Below are 23,697 nucleotides of genomic sequence, written 5' to 3' on the forward strand. Positions count from 1 at the left end.
CCACTGAAGTAAAACTCACTGGTCTATAATTACCAGCGTTATCCCTAAGGTCTATAATTCCCAGCGTTATCCCTACTCCCTTTCTTGGAACAGAGGAATAACATTTGCCACCACTAATCCTCTGGCACTCCAATCCCCTAAAGATTAAAAAGTATTTGATCAGAATTTTTAGGAAATAAATGGAAAGAGATAGAGGAGATGTAAAAAAAATGCTGATGGAGAATCTTGGGCTTCTGAATCACAAAACATCAGTTGATGAGGCACAATCAGCTGATGTAACATCTCCTGCTTACTCATTTAATATATTGTTTCAGACCTATTTTTAATTTAAATACAACCAAAGACAGTTCTGTCTTTTTCAATTAGAACAATTGAATGATTACAATCAAGTCTTTCAGGATGAAGTTAGTACACGTTTGCACAGCAGTTTAGAACTCTCTCCTACAGACAGAAATGGATCCAAAGCCAATAGTTAATTCAAATACTGATATCACAATTTTTGTTAATAAAGGTATTGAACAAAATGAACAAAAGGCAGGTGACTGTGTTAGATCACAGATTAACTCTGATCTTGTTGACTGGAAGCATAAGCTCAGGTGGGGGAGGGGGGGGGAGATACTTGCTCCTATAAGCATGAACCTATAAGGGATACTCAGCATATCTTAGTGCAGAGGAGATCTTCTTTTACAAACCCTATGGAGGTTTTCTGAGGAGGTGACGTAGATGATTGATGAGGGTAGGGTAGTGGATGTTGTCTACATGGACGTAATTATTTGACCCTATGCAAAATAATCTTCTGATCCACAAGATTAAGCCACAAGGGATCCATGGCGAGTTGAATTATAATTTTAACTTGACATTTTTAAAAATGTGAACATTCTGGAAAGTCAGTGAAACACATGCACAGAAACAGACCCTTCAAGCTGAATGACTGCGCCAACCAGCAATTTACACAAATCCCACTTTTGTTTAAATTCCATCCACATTCTCATTACCTCCCCTTCCCTAAAAAAAACAATTCTCTTCACACACACACAGTAACGGCAAACTACAGTGGGCGACTGACCTACCAACTCGTACGATTTTGCAAAGGATAAGAAACGCAGCTACGCAGAGGACAGGTAAACTCCACAGTGACAAACATAAAATCAGAAATGAACTCTCTGATGCAGTGAGGTAGCGGCTCTATTAGCTGCAACTTGCACTGGCCAAGTGGAAAGAATTAAGGATAGGTCTGTTAGGATATCAGGGAGCAGTAATTTCAATTGCATGAAGATTGAAGATGCTGGGATTTTTCTCCTTTGAGCAGAGAGTGTTATAAGACCATAAGATATAGGAGCACAATTAGGACATTTAGCCAGAGCCCGCTCCACTATTTCATCATGGCCGATCTAATTTTCAATCTCAGCCCCAATCTCCTGCTTCTCCCCATATCTCTCACGCCTTAACTAATCAAGAATCTACCAACCTTTCCCTTAAATATATGCAATGACTTGGTACCAGTGGTAACGAATTCCAGATTCACCACTCTCTAGCTAAACAACTTCCTCCTCATCTCAGTTCTAAAAGGACATCCTTCTGTTCTGAGGCCTTGTCCTCTGGCCCTAGACTCTCCCACTATAGGAAACATCCTCTTCACATCCATTCTATCAAGGCCTTCAACATTTGATAGGTTTCAATTAGGTCACCCTTCATTCTTCTGAATTCTAGTGAGTACAGGCCCAGAGCCATCAAATGTTCTTCATATAACAAGCCTTTCAATCCCAGAATCATTTTCGTGAACCTCTTCGAACCTTCTCCAGTGTCAGCACATCCTGTTTAAGATAAGGAGCCGAAAACTGCACACAATACTCCCAGTGAGGCATCACCAGTGCTTCATAAAGTCTCAGTATTAAATAGTTACTTATATATTCTAGTTTTCTTGAAATGAATGCTAACATTGCATTTGCTTTCCTCACCACCGACTCACTACTGACATTGTTTATATACTGTATAATCTACTGTAATAACATTTAACAAGCCGGGGGGTGGTTTAAAACAGAACAATGAAACTCATATGACAAAGGATTACAATTCAATTTTTTTTCCAACTGGAATCTATAAGATTTTCTTTCCAAAAGCTAGTTTCTAATATCAGAGATATTCTCATTCAGGGACTAGAAATAGCATGTTCTAAGCTACTAGAAAAATGTACAAAATGTACAAAATGTAATCAACTGTATTGATTGTTGGCCCTCCTTATCTGCGGGGGATTGGTTCAGGGACCCCCCATGGATACTAAAAAATGTGGATGCCCAAGTCCCTTATTTAGCCTGTCTCAGTGCGGTGGACTTTAGGAGCCGGTGGAGTAGGGACCCACCGCCTGCAGTGTTTCTGTTCCGTTGACAGAAAATGATCACGATTGAAAATAAAGTGTAAATAATAAAGCGATCAGAAAGAGGTGAAATACCATTGGTCATTGGAAAAGTGTTAGGCTACAGTCAGTCAACGATCAGAACAATTTTAAAGGATAAAGTGAGAATAATGGAACATGTGAAGGCCCTGCCCTGATGAAAGCTACAATTATTACTAAGCAATGCAGTGGTTTAATTACTGAAATACATATGTTTCTTAAGTGTTTTATATGCATAGAAGGGTAAAATATATACTATATACCATGACAAATGTTTGACTGATGCTAAATAATACCGGATGTACCTGTTCCGACTTAAGAGAACTTCCGTTTTTTTTTGATTCCCGATCCGCAGTAACCTATGCACATCCTCCCGCATACTTTAAATCATCTCTAGATTACTTATAATACCGAATACAATGTAAATGCTATGTAAATAGTTGTTATACAGTATTGTTTAGGGATTAATGACAAGCAAACAAAAGTCTGTACATGCTCAAACAATGAGTGCTGGAGAGAGAACTTCTGGGTTTTCCCGATCCACTGTTGGTTGAATCCGCACATGTGGAACCCACGGATAAGGAGGGCCAAATGTATAATCCCCAAGAAAGTGTGGTTTCAAAACTATTTGAACTACCTAGAAAAACATTTGAGTATTCATTTCAAGGGGACAAGAATATAAAAGGATATAATACTCAGGCTTTCTAATGCATTGGCCAGACCACATTTGGAGCATTGTGAATAGTGTTAGGGTTCTTATTTAAGAAAAGGTGTACTGGCATTGGAGAGAGTTCGGAAATTGTTCACAAGAATGATCCCAGGAATGAATGGGTTATCAAATGAGAAGAGTTTAATGATTCTTGGCCTGTACTTGATGTATCTACCGAATAATGAAAGGCTTAGAGTGGACACGGAGAGAATGTTTCCTACAGCAATGGAGTCTAGGACCAGATGACACAGCCATAGAAGGATACCCCTTCAAAGCATAGGTGACGAGGAATTACCCAGAGAGTGGTGAATCCATGAAATTTTTTGCCTCAGATGGCTGTGGAGGATGAGTCATTAAGTATATAAAAATCAGAGGTTGATAGATTCTTAATTAGTAAGGGCATCAAAGGCTACTGGGTGAAGGTAGGAGAATGGGGTGAGAGGGATAATAAATCATCCATGATGGAATGGTGGAGTAGACTTGATGTGACAAGAGGCCTTATTCTGCTCCTGTCTTATGGTCTAATTTCACATTTATCTCAATTTGTTCCCTCTTTGAATAAAAATAAAGATAACCATAAAAATGTAAAATTACCACAGAAGGAATGCATCTGCAGAAAAATGCTGACTTACAGGTTTTGATATTATTGGAAGTCTGACTGATTGTTGAGTAATAAGTTGCTAATAGAAGTTCATACTTGCTGCAGTTTGTAATTTGAATCATTAGTAAACTAACATTTATATAAATACTTTGGTAGGATGAATGAACAAGTAGCATCATTCTGAAAAAGTTGTCTAATTACAAGATTATTTCTGAAGCTGAATTCTAATATACCAAAGGCATTATCGGTGTCTGAAGGAATATACAATTTTCTTTGGACAGGCCTATAAAAACTCATGCACCTTGTGCTGTTAACCGAGCACATTTTTAATCCTATACAGCTGATAGTCTGCCTCTGCGTATTTCCATAATGATTAGAGATGCAGCTGGAGAGAATTATTTTAGAAAGAAGTGAAAAAAAAAACTTAAAATCTAATCTTTCATAAGTACAAGTAGTGGTCGTTGACCTCAATTGGTCGAGGTCAACCACGGATATTGTGTCCCAGCTGTGTAGGCTGTTGATGCAGAGCTGTCTGTGCTGATTATACCAATGTGAGTGGCAGTCTCTGTTTCAAAGGTCACATCTATAACTCGTCTTAGCTCTGCTGGAGCTGCAGTGTTCCTTTCTCTGGGCCCATTTGTCTTCTGCTACTTTGAGAAATTTTTCTTTGCCAGACTTAATGTGTTGTTTCATGGTGCTTCTCCATCTGGTGCGGTCGGCTGCAGGTTGCTCCCAGGACTCAGTATTGATGTTCACCACCTTCATGTCCCACTTGCATACATTCTAGTAGCACAGTAAACCAGTGGTTCTCTTGCCTGAAGGTGGCTCACCATAGAGGATGCCTCTTGGATTGCCACCATCCAGCACACGGCAGACATGGCCCAGCCAGCACAGACTGCGCTGCCTGAGCAAGGTGTACACACAAGGGAGCCTGGCATGAGATGTGATGAACAACACCAAGTTTGTAGTTATCAATGGTAATGACTGGTGGTGCCTCCATGTCTTGCCCAGTACATAAGTCTTTTTCAGGCTGATAGCCAGACCAAATTCCTTGCAGGCCTGGGGGAAGCGATCCATCAAGCTCTGAGGGTGCTTCAGAGTGTGGGTTGTGACTGCTGTATCACCAGCAAACAACGTATCTCTCATCAGAGCCTCACACACTTTGCTTTTGGCTCTTAGCCATGCAAGGTTAAAAAGCATGCTATCGAATCTAGTGTGGAAATAGATCACGTCTGTTTCTGTACAAAGAAGACCAAAGAATACCCTGAAGAAGGTAGGGGTGAGAATACAGCCTTGCTTGACACCGCTGCTTATATCAAAGGACTCTGAAGAGCTGCCGTTGTACTGCACAGTCTCCTTCATGTTGGGGAAATAATCATTAATGCTCTGCAGTCTTGGTGGGCAGCCTACCTTGGAGAGAGGATCTGAAAGAGCCCATCTCTGATGACCAAGTCAAATGCAATGTAAAAGGGCTTCTTTTGTTCTCTGCATTTGAATAAGTGTGGAGTGATACACTTTGCATTCTACCTTCAACTTCTTTCTTCCATGGCTAATATCAGTATTCTTAGTGTGGAAAACAGAGGGGCTTGGAGTACAATTTCTTAGATCCCTCAAAGTTGTTGTCGAATCAATAGGGTGTGGTTAAGGTGGTGCATGGTATGCTGGGGTTTATTAGTCAGGGGATCAAGTTCAAGAGCCACAAGGTAATATCGCAGCTCTGATTAGAACACATTTAAGAGAACACAGTTCTTGTTGCCTCATTATAAGGAGGATGTGGAAGCATTCGAGAAAGTGCAGATGAGGTTACCAGGGTCTGTTTGGATTAGTAAACATGTCTTTATGAGGAAAGATTGAGCAATCTAGGGCTTTTCTTTTTGGAGTGAGGAGGATGAGTGGTGACTTGATAGGTGTACGAGATGTTAAGAGGCATCAATAGAGCCTTTTCCATGGGGTGGTAATATCTGAACCGAAGAGCATCCTTGCGAGGAAAGTATGGGGGGGGGAATATTAGAGGTAGGCTTTTTACACAGAGGAGTAAGTGTATGGAATGCACTGTTAGGGTGGTGGTAGAGGCAGATATGTTAAGGACATTTAAGAGACTCTTAGTTCAGCATGTGGATGAAACATGAAATGGAGGGTGATACTATTTCAGATCAGAGCATCAGAGTTCAAAGTTCAATTCCAGCACCATCTGTAAAGAATTTGTACGTTCTTCCCGTGACCATGTGGGTTTCTTTCCAGAGTCCAAAAACGTATTGGTTAGTAGGTCAATTGGTCATTGTGAACAATTAGAATAGATTGCTTTCTAGGCAGTGTGGCTCAATGGGTTGGTAGAGCCTGCTCCACACTGTATCTCTAACCTGTAAATAAAAATATATCGTCAATTCCTAGAGTCATTAAAAATTCAGAATAGTGATGTACTGTAGGAATGCCAGAGTAATTTGTGGTCTATTTGGAAAACAGACACATCTGCAAGGAATGAAGTTAGGTTGCATAGTTCTAATACAGTTCATTAAAAAGGAAAGCATTACAATAACTGGTGTTTTATCTTACAGGGAAATTGATGACTGTGCTTGTTGACAACCATGCAGCTGTAGGAGGACATCATTGCCAAATTTTTTTCAAACAATACCCAAGGCCTAACCATCTTTAAAAAATGACCTTCCTTCCATTATAACATTGGAAGCTGAACATTTACTGTTGATTACACTGTGTACTCATTCAATTCAGCTTTACAGGTCTTACTAATATAGTTCATCCAGTCATTTGTACATGCATACGCAGATGCAAAGAAAAACCTAATAGCAGCAGCAATATAGGCACATAGCATCATATCACATATCAGCTTAGCGTCAAGAAAAAAACAAATTAAACATAATTATATATAATATTTACAAGGAAAAGAGCACAATTGGAACAAAAGTCAATTTTTGTGTGAAGTGATCAGAATGGACATAGCATTACTAAGCTGTAGTGGTGATTAGAGTTTTGCTGATTTATTCAAGAACCAAATGATGGATAGGAAATAGCTGTACTTGAAGGTGTGGGACTTCAAGCTCTGTGGCTCCTGCCCAATAATAGCTGCGAACAAAATGGCAGGGCCTGGATGGTGGGATCTTTGGTGATGGATGTTACCTTGTTTGAAAGAGTGAAGAATTAAGGGTATTGGGAAAATGGTACAGATGAGGAGTTGAGGACAGCAAAACAGCCACAACCATATTGAATAGTGAAACAGGCTTACAGAACAGGGGGGGGCGGAGTGGTCTACTCCTGCTCAGATTTTCTTGATTTCTTGCTCCCATTACCACTCAGTAATGATGCCACAAACAAAATTTCTGTCGTTAATATTTGACTGATTTTCTTGATGCCTCTTCCTTTCTGACAAGACAACACTCACTTTCAACTGCACAACTTCTTTAATCATCAACAGAAATACACTTGTTTGAGTTACCCTGGACACATTGAGAAGTTGTTTGTTTGCCAAGTAGAAATTAAAATGCTGCCACCCTCCTTTTAAAAAAAAAGTCCCTTATTTAAATTCAATACAGAACCTATATCGGATACACAATTAGCTTTATCTGAAAAATGCACTTTTCAATCTTATTTTTGCTGTATTTATTTGATCATTTTTATTATTCATTCATGGGATGTTAAAATTGTTCAAAGGGCAGCCATTTATTGTCTATTCCTAATTGCCTTAAAGGGAGGAGCTAGGAACAAATCACACTGATTAGCTTCTTTTCCTCCTCTTAAGGATTTCTAATGTCACTGTTCATCTGGGATGAGCTTAATTCTAGAATTTAATTATTAAAAATTAAATTTCACATCCACCACATTGGAATAGGAATTCCTATCTCAATATTAATTGTCTGGAATTCTGTCTGCTGGCAAAATAACTTGACCATTACTCCACTGTACCCACACATGATTATTAAATGTTCTTACCTTGAGCTTCAATTTAGTGAACTTCTCAAAGCTTTTATAAACATTTTAATATAGTCATAGACACCAATTATTTTGAGATGAAGTATAGATAATGAATATATATTTTATTATGGATGTGTTATTAAATAATTAGCAATATCTAAAAAAAGTAAAGAAAAATTGTCTGTTCCATGAGGTAAATAGAACATACTCACTGACTGAAGAGTCTTTTGATCTAATAACAGTGATCAAAAAGGGAATAAAGATGTTGCAGAAATCCACGAGTCAGTTGTTGGCTCACCATAATAAGACTGGGGCTCAGTAAGTTTTGATATTCTTCTGTTTACCGCTAACACTAAAGCTTGAATTTGATTATCAGTAAGGAAAACATAAAGACTCAAGGAAAATGCTAAAAGCTTAGCTGAATGTGCTGATACTTTTCAAGCTCAGCAATATAAAGTAGGAGGCAGTTCTATTTTGCATCATCGTAGAGTCATAGAACATTACAGTTCAGAAACAGGTCCTTCAGCAGCACCAAGAACCATTAAGCTGCCTCGTCCCATCAACCTGCACCTGGACCTGGACCATAGCCCTCCATACCCCTCCCAAGTATCTATCCAGGTTGTTCTTAAATGTTCAAATTGACCCCACATCCACCACATGAGCTGGCAGCTTGTTCCACACACTCACCAGCCTCTGAGTGAAGAAATTCCCCCTCATGTTCCCCTTACACATTTCACCCTTAACCCATGGCCTTTAGTTGTAGTCCCACCCAATCTCAGTGGAAAAAGTCTGCTTACATTTACCCCATCAATACCCCTCATAACATTGTAGAACTCTATCAAATCTCCTCTCAATCTTCTACATTCCAATGAACAAAGTCCTAACCTTTGTTCTAAAGTCCTAAACATTTAACTTTTCCCTTTAACTCAAGTCCCAGCAACATCCTTGTAAATTTTCTCTGCACTCTTTCAATCTTATTTACAACTTTCCTGTAAGTCAGTGGCCAAAACTTCACACAATACTCCAAATTAGGCATCACCAACATCTTACACAATTTGAACATTACATCCCATCGTTTGTATTCAATACATTGAGTTATGAAGGCCAACATGCAAAAATCTTTCTTTACAACCCTGTCTACCTGTGACACCATGATGACTACCTGTATTGAAGGAAACAAATACATTAGAGCGATGTTGAAGGATGAACAAGAATGCATGGATCTATCTGTGTTGTAGGTCTGTGCCACAGACTGAAACCATGTTACAATGGACAGCTGGATTAGCACCCCTGGTTTTGAAGATGATTTGCACTATTCACAATGAAAGCAAAAGGCAGGCTATTTATGGCATAAATATCCTCAGTTTATTTATTTGGGGTAAAATGCCTTCTTGTCAGCAGGATACTTCAATACGAAATAAGGTCTGGCTGCAATTGCATCCAAAGCAGAGGTTCAACATTTTTCTGTGGAATTTTGAGAGCAAATAAATAAGAATCCACTAATATTTTGAGCTTTAGAAATGGTAGTACAGGACACAAGAGCAGTAATAAATCTTTGCATTGCACATTTGGTAAGGTAGCAGTGATTAATGAACATCTGGAACCCTGAGCACTGACTTAGTGATGAGTTTAAATCCCATCATGGCGGGACATAACGTTTAATCAAGTTATAAATAAATCAGGAACTAATGGCAACCATGAAGTTATCAAGTTACTGCCATATCCCACCTGGTTTATTAACATCCAGAGAAGAAAATTCACTGCGTTTATTCAATTTAGTTAAATCGCAAGGGCAACTTCAGAATCAGGTTTAACAGCACCAGCACGTCATGAAGTTTGTTACACCCATCATTACAGATGCCTCCCACTTCTATGTTACGTACTGTCAGCCACAAAGTTTTTACTCAGGATCAGACTCTTCAGTACCATTCCTATTAACTATTTAAGACCTACTAGTTAGCAGGGGGAAAAAAAACACACTTCACTAAGGTTTATTTCATATCAAAACAGACATTAAAACACACAAAGAACTGAATAAGTGGACAGAAAGATTGAAGCGATATGGTTAAAACACATCAGATTCTTGTGATACAAAATTGCTTTTCCCTCCAAATCATAATAGCTACTCATTCTATACAAGCATGGGGTGGGCTAAAGTTTAAAACAACTGGAAATTGCAGAAGATACTTTGCTACAGAGTGCTTCACATATTTAATAACCCTGAGCTTAATTACTAGGCTACTTAGGGAGGCCTGGATTAATGACCCAGACAAAAATATAAAAACCCACAGTGGCAATTGAGGAATGCAAAAATCAGTTATTTAAACAATTTCAGAAAGTATTTGTAGTAGTGACTCCAGGCCCAAAGTAACATGGTCTCTACTGCAATCTGAAAAGGCCCTGGATTTCCTCCAGATGCTCCAGTTTCCTCCCACGTTGCAAAGACATCTGGGTTAGTAGATAAATTGGTCACATGGGGGTAATCGAGCAGCACGGGCTTATTGGGTTGAAAGGGCCTATTACTGTGCTGTATCTCTAAATAAAATTAAAAACACTAATTTCATTTCCCACCACTTGGTTTGTTAGCTAAATGTCTTATTTCTGTTCACTTGTTTTTGCACAGAGTTTTGGTAAATATTAAGAGCCATTTTTGTTCATCAATAGTCTATCAAGGTTCAACAAGCAGTGAATTTGGGAAAACTCTATGGACTTAAGAAGATTAAACACTGTACTCCACCACTTTATCAGACACAGTACAGGAGAAATAACATGCTTAGTCATGGATTTCATGACCAGCACTCTTTGTAATCTGCAGCAAGAATGAATGGGTGAAATGAAGTCTAGGTAGCATCACTTATTTCAGAAGTGAAACAAAGGAGGATGAGATTTTTTTCTCCTGTAGGACAGCACATCACTTCTCTTCCAAGATGAACATCTAGCGCTGCACCTCAAGAGCCTGTGGGCCCACTCACTTTGAAGCCCAAGTCATCCCAAAACATGTTATATGTCAGCCAGCACACTTCTTCAGTGGAAGTGGGCGAGGTACAACCCACATGTACCGTTCATAAAAACTGCTGTTGGATGCTAAAACTGTAAGTTTCGGTTTTTTCTTCCCTTGGCAGATACAAATTCAAGTTTATCATTCGGCCATACATGAATACAGCCAAACGTAACAGTGTTCCTCCGAAGTCAAGGTGCAAAACACAATACCAACAGTCAAAAATAGTACAATGCACATATAGCACATAAGAGACAGCAGTAAACACAGTCATATAAAATAGTACAACGTAGCCCAAGACTTCTGAGACAATCTTATTTAGCAGTTTGTCTCACACATGCATGTGACAGAGCATGTCCTTGACATGAAGGCAGATTGTTTCCACAAGACCTACACACTTCCACTGTTGTGGAGAGATGTGCGGAACCTGGCTGGGAGCTTGGATGACACCTGAGTGGTCTGTCCAGTTTTATTCTTTCTCTAATTAAACATAATATTGGTACAACTGATTGGCTTACTAAGCTAGTTAAGAGGGTGTTTAGGAGCCAATCACAAGGGATGTATCTGGAATCACATGTAATGAGATTTCTTCCCCTTGAAGGGCATTAATAACCATATAGATTTTTAAAACTTTTAATAATTTTGCATTGTCAGTACTATCAAAACTAGCTGATTTTTTTTGTTAATTTGCCATTTACATCAACCCCACGTCTGATTTGTTCTTCTATTTTGATGCAGTCCTACACATTATGAACTAAACCCAATTGCTCAGTAACTTAAAACTTGTGCAATATCACCAGATTCTGAGTCTATGCATAGAATTAATAACAGCATTCCTTAACCAGATCCCTATGGGACACCACTTTCAAACTTTACATTCCCTCTCCAGTTCCTCTGGCCCAGAATATACAAGTATCAGAATACTATTATGTAATACTAATAATAAGAACATTTATTAATAAGAACATTTTCAAGTCAAGTATACTGTCATTTAACAATATCCATGCATATAGTCAAATAATGTATATAGAAATGAGACGTTTCTCCGAACCAGGGTGTAAAACACTGTAGTAAACATAACACACAATAACTTATGAAGGCAAGGATAAAATTTACAGAAAAATCCACAAAAAACTTAAGTGCATTAACATTAAAAATTGTACTGGAACAGATTAAAGAGTGACGTTTTGAATACAATGTGGCAGGGGGTTCAGAAGCCTGATGGCCTAGGGGAGGAAACTGTTTCTCATCCTGACTTTTCTTGCTTCTGTGCATTGGAGTCTCTTGCCTGATGGTAGGAAGTCAAAGAGGATGCTGGATGGATGGGTGGGACCCCTGATGATACTACAAGTATCATCACTATACTACAAGTACACAGCACTTCTGATAAATGTCTCCAATGCTGTGCCTTCTTGTTCAGGGAGGTGATATTAAGGGACCAGGTTTAAACACAAGTTTTCTTTAGGGTTCCTAACCTTTTTTATGCAATGGAACCTTACCATTAACTGAGGAAACCCTGCTTAAAATTATTTTAAAATAATACTAAGTGTATACAGTATATATACAGCAGGGAACAATAAGCTAAGTTTAGCTAGGAACTGTATTAATTGGGCCATCAGTTAATTGAGGCAGTTGCTTATTTGGGACAATTCAAAGAAAAAAAACTAATTGAGAAAATAGCTGGGATTACCTCCATTTATTTGAGATACAGTACTATGACACTTAATTGGGAGAGATTACTGCTGAACAGTTTCTAACTAGCATCAGTTGTGTGTACTTCTGTGGCCATTAGACACTACACTGTAATTAGAAAGAACAGTTTTTAGATAGCATCAGTTGCATGTTTGTGTTAAAAAAAAGTGATTTCTGTCACTGATAGTTGACAAAAAATAAGCAGCAAGACAAATTGGAAGTGCTTCGCTCACCACGGTTTCAAGCCTTCAAGCTTGGAAATGCCAGAAATGGCTGGAAGTAAAAATGAAATGATTTCGCTAGCTCAGCAAGTTAGGAATTACGAGGAATTTGAAGGTATCGACAATCATCTTTAATGTTACAATGAAAACAAAGATTTGGAGGACGCAATTGCCAATAATACTGTTTGAAGGACGTCCATTATCTGCACCAGGTGTCTGAGCTGATCTTGTTCATTTACAGTCAATCAAAAGAGCATGGCTGCTACACTGAAAGAATTCCTCCTTTGACAACTATTTGGAACTTGTACAGTTTTACAGTCCTATAAAGGTATTTGTAGTCTTCTAATTTGTTCTGTATTTCATTTAAATACACTAATTATTACTCAGTTAAAAGGTAGTTTGTCTTTTTAAAAAAATACATTTTTAATTACTTACATGAAACAGGCTAACTGCAGCTGTTTAATTGGGCCAAAATGTACTGGTCCGATGTGTCCCAATTAACCGGAATTCACTGTACTTAATTTGATTTTGTTCAATTACAAGACAGTTAATGCTTATTGTCTTTGGCTAATGCTAATACCTAGTCAAATGCTGGTCATCAGGGGAAACACCTATACCATCAGCAGTTAGTGTTAAAGACAGGTCTGCTCGTAGTTGGCCCTGTATATTACTTTTTTAAAATGTAAACATACAATGCAGAACAGACCCTTCTGGCCCAACAAGCCGCACCCCCCAGCAACCCAACTAACCTTAGCCTAAATACAGGACAACTTACAGTGACCAATTAACCTACTAACCCAGTATTCTTTGGACTGTGGGGGGAAACTGGAGAACACAGAAGAAACCCACATGCTCAGGGAGAGAACGTACAAACTTCTTAAGGACTGCGCTGGAATTGAGCTCTCAGGCTGTAACAGTGCTGTGCTAACCGTTTTAGTAAAACATTTACTTTGGAGGAAAAAAAGCTTATCCTCAAACTCCCACTTGATTCAATATGATAGCCCAGTGATAGTATATTGCTATAATCACCAACTCATTTTAACATACTCCAGTAAAAACTGTACATATTTTATATCAGTGATGTTAGCAGAAAGCAATGATTCAAGACTGTAATCAGTAAAATTCCAATAATTCAGGACCCTGAAGACTTTGGTTGTACAGATTTTCCACTCTAAATTTCTCAGTTAAACCAGTGACTTTAGAGAGGGCATGATATAGAATCCAGCTAGTTTCAGTTGTCAAAGTGAGCTGAAACATGCAAGCATTCTGGACCACAGCTCCACCTGAAATCACATCCATGCTCCAGTGTTTCCAACCTCAACCCAGCCATACACCCAGGACTAATGATTGATCTAGATGCAGATTAATCAGGATCTCCAAACTGAAGTGGTCACTTGAAGAACAAACCAAAAGCACGGAGAGACCGAGTGAGGGACTCGACGCTGTGTGACGCACTTCCAAATAACTGAGTTCCAAGTTAAAAAAAAGCACATTCAATCCTTTATTACAAAATCTGGAAAGACGAGCCATCAACACTAGCGATATTAGCGAAACTAGCGTAGCGATAGTGAAATTAACGACATTAACAATTTAAGTGAAATAAGCAAAGTTAGCAATCAACAAGATACACACAAATGCTGCTCAGGCTCTATCTCTAACTAAACTAATGACACGAAGAATGAATACATGACTATACATATTAATTTCTACTACACCCCTACCCACGTGACAAAAAAATACTGTAACTCAAAATACAATACGAACAGAAAATAGATACACGAATCCTACACAAACAACTGGATACCAGATTATTGGAGCAACACACACAATTACTGGAGTTTTACTGGAGAATAATTACTCTACAGAATAATGAAACATCACTTTACTGCTAAACACTTCCAACTGAAGCCGCGATCTTGAGGGCTTTATTTTATCTAATGCATACAAGAGAATAAAACCGATTACCAAATCCTACCTCAGATACCTCCAAATGATTCAATCCAAATTTCTCATGAAAATACAGGTTCAAAATAACATCTTATCATACACGACATCCACTCCTTTCTTTGCACATACTAAAACAGTACACACATAGTGAAGAAATAACACAATGTTGTGCAGCAGTTTTTAAGTCTTTCAAACTATGGCACTATTTTGTGAGTACTGTGAATGCCGAGCCAAAAATCTGAATTAGAAGATGAGCAATTTACAATCATGAAAAGAATAACTGAGCTATTTGGACGCAACTATAGAGCATATGCAAAACACCTGCAAGCCTTTCTTTCATCACTAAAGCTGAAAATTTGTCAATTTGGTGGCCCAGCATACTCTTAATTACAGTAGTTTTACTTCCTGATGTTCAACATGACTGAATTCACAGACTGAAGAGGGTATAACCAGCAGCTAAAAACCCTTGTCATCTCATTAAACATAGGATTCCATTCATCCCAAAACATACTTGAGATTGCACCGATGCAATGGGTTTGAATTGTTAAACCAGATGGGAAAAAGTTATCGAAGCAATGACATTCACCAGATGAAAATTGCATCTTAAAGGCCAGTTAAAAATAATCTACTTTTGAGGTGAAAAGAACAGTACCTCTTTTCTCACTATTGGTTTAGCATTTTAAAACAAGACAATTTTCAGAACCACATTTAAGTACCCAAAGGTCAAAGCAATGCTATTTCAAACCATAGGAACAACAAAAAATTTAATTACACGTGAAGAAGATTATCACCTGATATATCCGAAAAGGAACATAGCGGAATCCTCCTTCCTCTGCAGGATATTCCATAAGTTTTCGATTGATGGCCCAAAACTGGTCAAATTTATCTATGTGAAGAAAAATCCGATTTCATTATTTGTTTTACAACAGGGATTACAATGAAAACAAGCTTCATCTGATCAAATTTACACAAAGCTATTTATTATTGCTACAGTGGCAAGGCAGGCACTCACAAAGTAATGTTTCCTCATCCCTTGAAAAGATATCTCCTTATTTGCTGGAATAACTTAGCAGTTGGTGAAATTTATTTGATTCCAAGCAAAAAATTATAAGTTTGCATTCTATTTTAGAGACCTGAATAAGAGAAACTGAAGTCGAACTAAATTGTGGCATAAAAGGTTATGATCAACGAGCTCTACTCCGAATAACAAGTAAAAACCAAGGTGATCCCATCTGCTCTCTTGTGTATACAAAAATTCCTTGGGATTTTAAAGAACATAAGATTAATATCTGTTCACTTAGAAATTGTTTGTAAACTTAGTATCATTTGAACTGAAGCGGGCCCTGATTTCTTGACAATGGTACAATTTTTATTGTTTTTAATGTAGAGATAAGCACAGAACAGGCCCTTTTGTCCCAACAAGAAAGTGCCACCAAATTACACACGCGTGATCAATTAACCTACTAAACCACACATCAGTGAAATGTGGAAAGAAACCGAAGCATCGAGAAGAAACTCAGTCATGGGAAGAACACACACGAAATCCTTATAGACACTGGCAGAATCTGACCCTGGTTACTGGTGTAGTAACAGCATTACGCTAATTGCTATACTATCCTGCCAAGGTCTCATGTGTACTTCAAGGATAGACAATTCTATACTAAAATTGTCTAAATTTTAATGACAAACTTTTTTTTAAGTATGTATCAAATTCATCTTCCTATTAATCTTTTCTCTGTACAGAAACTCATCAACTTCCCCCTTGAACCTATCTACAGTACTGTCAACAGCCTCTTTCTGTAATGTTCTGCTTTGCAATTACTTTAGAGGTTAAAATATTCCAAATTATTTCTTAATTCTGATATTCTTTAAATGTTTGATCACTTGCACCCAAACTTCATTTGGCTTGTGAGTAATTTACCTAGATATTTTCCACAAAAAATTAGACAACCTAAACCATTTTCAACACAAGGTCACTCACAAGTTAAAATTCCTGATGCACCAAATTACAAGTTAATGTTGAATTATTTGATCAAAAGTCATTAAACAGCAAAGAAAGAAAAGAGTCTGTTTTAGGAATGAAAATAGATTTGAAATTCTAATTCGTCAAGAAGGATACAGCTGGATATGATCACAAATGCTGGTAACAACTGACCAGGATTACCAATTATGGCCAGTCCCAGAACAATGTCTTCCAGGTTTCCCTTTAATTCTCCAAAATGAACAAAGCATCCGGAAGATAGAAGGTTAAAAACAGATTTTCAATTTAATTTCTAGGCATATGTACTCAGGACCACATCATCAGGTACACCTGTTCAATAATGCAAATATCTGATCAGCCAGTCACGTGGCAGTACCTTTCGTATAAAAGCATGCAGAGATAGTTGACCAAACACTAGAATGGAGAAGAAATATGACCTAAGCGACTTTGACTGTGGAATAATTGTTGGTGCCAGACGATGAAATTGCTGATATCCTGAGATTTTCACGCAAAACAGTTTCTTAAGTTTACACAGAATGGTGCAAACAACAAAAAAATCTACTGAGCACCAATTCTATGTGAATAATGACATGGGTGAGAGGAGAATGGGCAGACAGGTTCAAGCTGACAATAAGGCGACAGTAACTCATAACCACCATTACAACAGTGGTGTGCAGAAGAGAATCTCTGCCTAATAAAGTGGCTACTGAGTGTCAATTCCCAAGTCAGATTGGTATAGCTCAGGAACTAATTTTCAGGAAGAATGCTAACATTCTCCCTTTCATAATTTAGAAAGTTTTTTTCTGTTTAATTTGTGTAAGTTTACATGACTGACAGATACATTTTAACTTGGTTCTCTGCTATGCTACAAATAAATTTCATTATTTTCATTTTATGTATCAGAAAGCAAATCAAGTTCTAGTGGCAAAAGAATTATTTACATTCAAATAAAGAATGACCAGTTTGTAAGAAAATACATAGTAGACTATGGTCCCTTAAATTCAAAGCAAAATGTTTGCCTAAAATGCCACAAAAATAGGTACAGTTTTGGCTCAATTAGCTGAAGTTTCATGCAAATAGTTAACAGTATTTAAAAAAAGACAAACTATCATTTAATTGAGTAACCAATTATGCATTTAAATGAAATATAGAACAAATTAGAACACCCAATACTACTACAGAACTGTGGTTTAGTTTCTAATAGTAAGAGAAATTCAGTGTTCGCGTTCTTTTGATTGACTAAATGAACAAAATTAGCACAGACACCAAGTGCAGATAATGAACTGCCTTCATACAGTGTTATCAATGGCTGCATCCTCTAAATCTTCATTTTTTAAAATTGTAACATTCAAGATGTTCCATTCAAAGAACCTTCTAATTCTTGGCAATTTCTAATTCCCAGCCTTTTCTGGCATCTCCAAGCCTGAATGTTTGAAAACATGGTGAGCAAAACAATTCTGAATTGTCTTCCTGTTTTTTATATAAAAATACTGCCTTTTGAACACAAGCACTCACAACTGACACTATTTAAAAACTGTTCGCTCTAAGCAGGGTGTAGTGTCTAACGGCTACACAAGTGCATGTGTCTGACGTTAGTTAGAAGCTGTCCAGCAACAGTATCCTGCCCCAATTAAGCACCATAATGAATCCCAGCCATTTCCTCTATTAGATTTTGTTCAGAATTGTCCCACATAAGTAGCTGCCCTGATTAACTGGCAGCCCAATTAACTAGAATCCACCGTATTTCCATTGCAAATATTAATTGTCCATATACTGTTATGTTACACACCTCCTCCACACTGCAATCAATAAAATACCACACAATTTGCATGTACCCCAGAGCTAAATGTTACAGAGCAGCAAAATAATATTGCAATATTTTTTTTACCTTCACTGAGCGTTTGTACACGAGGATTACAATTTTCACTCAAGATTAAAAACTTCACAAACTCACTTTCACACAACTATGTAGGAATCAAAGACACAAAAAGTTGGATTTATGCAGACTGCATTTTAATTTGAATTCACAAAAATGGACATATGGGTAGTGTGGCTGACCTATTGCTATTTACTTTAATGTGGAGGAAATTCAAAATTGCCCCAATGAATATCCCCATCCACCCCCTACCCAGCTAGTGAATTTTCCTGCAACAAATGAACATGAGCAGGTATCAAAGCTTAATAGTGACTTCAAAGGGGAAGGGGGATGCAGGGCAAGCTGTTTTAACACTGGTAGGTTGGCTGCCAAGGATGATAGTGGAAGTGGCTTTCACGAGGCTTGTAGATAGGCAGATAAATATGCAAGTAAAGGAGTAATATGGATGGTGTGTACACAGAAGGGATTGGTTTAATTTGGCATTGTGCTCCGCATAGATCACGGGCGGCCGGGTCTGTTCCTTTTTAAATAATGAGCGGTATTGATAGGGGAGATAGTCAAAGTCTTTTTTCCAGGGCAGGGGCGTCTAAAACTAGATGGCACAGATTTGAAGTGAAAGGGAAAAGACAGATGGAACCAAGTTTTTCTGCACACAGAGGGTGGTGATTATATAGACTGAACTGCCAGAGGAAGGTACAATTACAATGTTTCAAAGAACATTTAGACATGAGTAGGTTGAGGATGTGCTCCAAATGCAGGCAAAGGTAATTAGCTTAGATAGCATCTTGGTTGGTATGGATAAGTTGGGTTAAATGGCCTGTTTATATGCAGTACAGGTAGTCCCCGAGTTATGAACGTCCAACTTACGGACGACTCGTACTTACAAACCGAGGAAGGAGAACGCCGTCCGCCATTTTAAGTCGGATCGCAATGTGGTCCGCCATTTTAAGTCGGATCACGACGCGGTCCGCCATTTTAAGTGGTTGCTGTTGACGCTGTGTTGAGTGTTTAACTTTGTATTTGGCTTAAATTCTTCTTCGTAAGATTCACCCTGACACCCGCCCCTCACCCCCATTCTGGTCGGTTGGTGGCGCAGTGAGATCAATGCTGGGCTGGAGAACGGAGGTTTCCGAGTTCGATCCAATGACAGACCGCTCCCGTGCCGGGTCGATGTCGAGCTCGCAACTCGACCTCGTGAAAAAAAACATTGCCACCTCCAGTTTAAATTCCCACGTGGAATATCGTGGAGGATCAAATACCCAAACCCAGCACAGCCCCCACTTGTCCCATCTAGCCTGTCGCAGTGCGGTGGTCATTAGGACCCAGCGGACTTTGGGAGCCGGCGGAGCTTGGGACCTGCCACCTGCAGTGTTTCTGTTCCATTGACGGGAAGCGATCGCAATTGAAAATAAAGTGGAAATAATAAAGCGTTTGGAAAAAGGTGAAACACCATAAGTCATTGGAAAAGCGTTAGGCTACAGTCAGTCAACGATCGGAACAATTTTAAAGGATAAAATTAGAATAATGGAGCATGTGAAAGGCCCTGCCCCGACGAAAGCTACAATTAGTACTAAGCATTGCAGTGGTTTAATTATTGGAATACATGCATTTCTTAAGTGTTTTATATGCAGAGAAAGGTAAAATACATACTATATACTAAGACAAATATTTGACTAACTGACGCTAAATACTGAAATACCGGATGTACTTGTTCTGACTTACGTACAAATCCGACTTGAAGACGGACTCAGGAACAGAACTTGTATGTAACCCGGGGGCTGCCTGTATAACTACAAATTCATGAATTTATTTAAAAAAAATAAGAGGGCATACATAGCTTTAAAGTGAGAGTAAGGAGTTTTAATGGAGATCTGAGGGATTTTTTAAAAACCAGATTGGTTGAGATCTGGAGTGGGCTGCCAGAGGAGGTGGTAGGATCACATAGAATTACTACTTTATGGTGCATTTAGACATATCTAAACAGGTAAAACATAGAAGGATAGGGACCCAATGTGGGCCAAGAGGATTAGTGAACACATGCTAAAAGGTTAGCATGGTCATGGTGGGACAAAGAGCTCATTTCCATGCTGTGCTCTAAATTTCATACATTTACAACACTTCAGTACCCAGTTACAAAGTTGTTGAAGACTGAGCTATAGTGTACTTGTACTGTGATTCTCTAGGAGTCTACAACATTTAGGCTAGTGCACTGAATCAAGTGCAAAAGCTGACTCCGGAGTTCTTCAGGGAGTAGTGGGAGTGGACTGGATTGTCAATCAAGCCAAGTGATAGAACATGAAACTGAAGCCCATTCTCTACTCTCAGAGGGACAACGAAAACGTCATGGCATTATTTAGAAGATGAGATTAACTTCAAACCTATGTGGTTACTGCTGCGTTGGATGTTTCAATACTTTTGCACCCACACTGACCACTACTTTGTCTCATTGAAATAGTGACATATTTCAAAACTAGTCATAAGATCGAAAACACTTTGCAGATGACCAAGGCCATGAAATATGCCACGTGGATGCAAGTGCTCTCTTTAATAATTCACCAAACTGCTCCAATACAAGGCCGTAAAACAGAACAGAAAAAGGCCATTCAGCCTACTGAATTTGCTCCACCATTCTATCATAGTTGATTTATTTCCCCACTCAGCTGCAGTCTTCTGCTTTCTCCATGTAAACTTTGACATCCTTACTAATCAAGAACCTATCAACCTCCACTTTCAATATACCTAATAACTTCGCCTCCACAGTGGTCTGCAGCAATGAAATTCACAGATTCACCGCCTGTAGCTAAATAAATTCCGTATCTCTGTTTGAAAGGGCAGTTTTTGAAAGGGTCCTAGACTCTCCCAGAATCTACATGCCCATTCCATTCAGGCCTTTCAATATTTGGCAGGTTTCAGTGAGATCTCCGTTTATACTTCACAACTCCAGTGAGTACAGGACCAAAGCCAAGCATTCCTCGTGTTAACCCTTTCATTCCCAATATCATTCTTGTAAACCTCCTCTGGAAACTCTCCAATGCCAGCACATTCTCCTTTAGATATGGAGCCCAAAACTACTCACATACTCCAAATGTGGTCTGACCAATGCCTTATAAAGCCTCAGCGTTACATTCTTGCTTTTATATTCTAGCCCTCTCGAAACGAATGCTAGCATTGCATCTGCCTTCCTTATTTCAGACTCAGTCTGACAAGATAACTTTACGGAATCTTGCACAAGCCCATCCACATCTCCAATTTCTGAATTTGCTCCCCTTTTAGAAAAATAGTCTACATTTTAATTCCTTCTACCAAAGTGCGCGACCATACATGTCCCTATGAAGTATATCTCATTTCTTTGCCCTCCTAACCTATCGAAGTCCTTCTGCAGACTCCCTGGTTCCTCGACACTATCTGCCCCTTTCACCTACCTTTGTGGAGAAGCCATCAATTCTATCATACAAATGATTAACATATAACTTGAAAGTAGCAGACCCAACACCAGTACCTGTGGAACACCAACAGTCACAAATAGCCAAACAGGAAAAGCTCCCTTTGTTCTGACTCTGCCTTCTACCTGTCAGCCAATCCTCTGTCCATGCTGGTATCTTTCCTGAAATACAATGGGCTCCTGTTGAGCAGCTTCATGTGCAGAACCTTACCAAAGGCCTTCTGATAATCCACTAACTCTTCTTTGTCTATCATACCGGTTATTTCCTCAAAAAATTCCAACAGATTTGCCAGGCAAGATTTCTCCTCAAGAAAACCATGCTGATTTAGGTCTAATTTATCATGAGCCTTCAAGTATCCTCAAACCGCATTGTTTTTCATGGATTCCAACATCTTACCAACCAATGAAGTCAGACAACTTGGTCTATGATTTCCTGACTTTTACCTCCCTCCCACTCTTCTTAAAGAGTGGAGTGACATTTGTAATTTTCCAGTCCTCCGGCACCATTCCAGAATCTAGGGATTCTTACAAGATCACTACTAATGCTCTTCTGTTACCTCTTTCAGAACCTGGGGTTTAGTTCATCCAGTCCAGTTGACTTACCTCCCTTCTGACCTTTTCTGCTTCCCAAGCATCTTCTTAGTAATAGTGACTACACTCACTTCTGCCCCCTGACACTCTCGAATTCCTGGCATATTGCTGGTGTCTTCCACAGTAAAGACTGAAGAAAAATACTTATGAGTTTGTCCACCAGCTCTTTGTACTCTATTACTACCTCTCGTGCGCCATTTTCCAGTAGTTTGCCATCCACTCTTGCCTCTTTTATCCTTTCTATATCTGAGAAAAAGCTTTTGGTGTCCTATTTTATACTATTGGCTAGCTTTCCTTCATATTTAATCTTTTTCTCTTTCTCCATTTTGCTTTTTTTTTAGTTGCCTTAAGTTAGTTTTTAAAAGCTGCTTAATCCTCTAGATTCTACTAATTTTTGCTAGATGGTATATCCCAAGTTGGACTGTGAAGTCCAAGTGGATGTATGCAGAATATTGACCTTATCTGGCTGATGGCTCCACTGAAGACTGCCAGGAAACCCTCTTCAAATTCAGTTCATCTGGCCTTCATGACTCTGCTTGCAGTATTCAACTCAGGGGGACCAAAGGCTCTGCATGTCCTTAGCTGAGGGCCAGAAGCACACCACTTATGTTTTAAGTTTAAAAAAAATCTTTTTGAGTTGGTTTGGAAAATAAGCAAATATTTAAAAGAAAGGGGCATTTGCATTCAGTAGAGCATCGGATGGGGCTTTGGGATCAACCTCTTGAGATGGCCGGGGAGCAAGGCCTTAAATTTGATAGGAATTATAAAGCCACAAAAAGACAAGCACAGGGTCAATGAGTTTAGGTCTGTACCACACTGACTGTTAAACTGGACAACACAAAGTGACAAAAGTGGATTCAGACTGCTCGAGAGTAAATTCATCAATGTAGTCACGGCCGACATGACGACAAAGATTTCTCTATTCACTTCCACCTTCATTAAGACTACCATATGGAAGACCAGATCAAAGGGGCAAAACAAGTTTGAGACAATGAAGGTCTGCAAAAACACATAAGGCAAATAATGAAAGCCAAAACAGAAGAGGTAAAAAGTATTTTTTTCTGTTGAATTACTTGCATCAGTAGTGATAGAGTAATACAGGCCTGTTGCTAACCAGAAAATTATAATGGAAGGTCAGCAACTATACTTAAATTGAGTTTCTATCACCACTGATGCTACTTGGTTGGAGTATTTTTACAATTAAAATGATGTTCAACAATGGATGATATAAGGTTGCAGGAATTGAGGTTCAAAAACACTTACCATCCAGGAGCAAATAAAAAGACAAGCAGAAAATTGCCAGCCTAAGCATGAACTATG

The 23,697-nt window shown here is 38.7% G+C and overlaps 1 protein-coding gene across 4 annotated transcripts in view; it reads right to left on the bottom strand.

Annotated features, from left to right (window-relative positions):
* Positions 1-23,697, bottom strand: part of atg5 (ATG5 autophagy related 5 homolog (S. cerevisiae)) — a 164,552-nt gene that overhangs the window by 36,834 nt on the left and 104,021 nt on the right. For all 4 annotated transcript variants that reach the window (XM_073055842.1, XM_073055844.1, XM_073055843.1 and 1 more), the window contains one exon: positions 15,279-15,373. In XM_073055842.1, the coding sequence (XP_072911943.1) occupies positions 15,279-15,373 (95 nt within the window). The remainder of the gene's footprint in view (positions 1-15,278; positions 15,374-23,697) is intronic.

Source organism: Hemitrygon akajei, chromosome 9 (genome assembly GCF_048418815.1).
Source record: "Hemitrygon akajei chromosome 9, sHemAka1.3, whole genome shotgun sequence".
NCBI classification, from domain to species: domain Eukaryota; kingdom Metazoa; phylum Chordata; class Chondrichthyes; order Myliobatiformes; family Dasyatidae; genus Hemitrygon; species Hemitrygon akajei.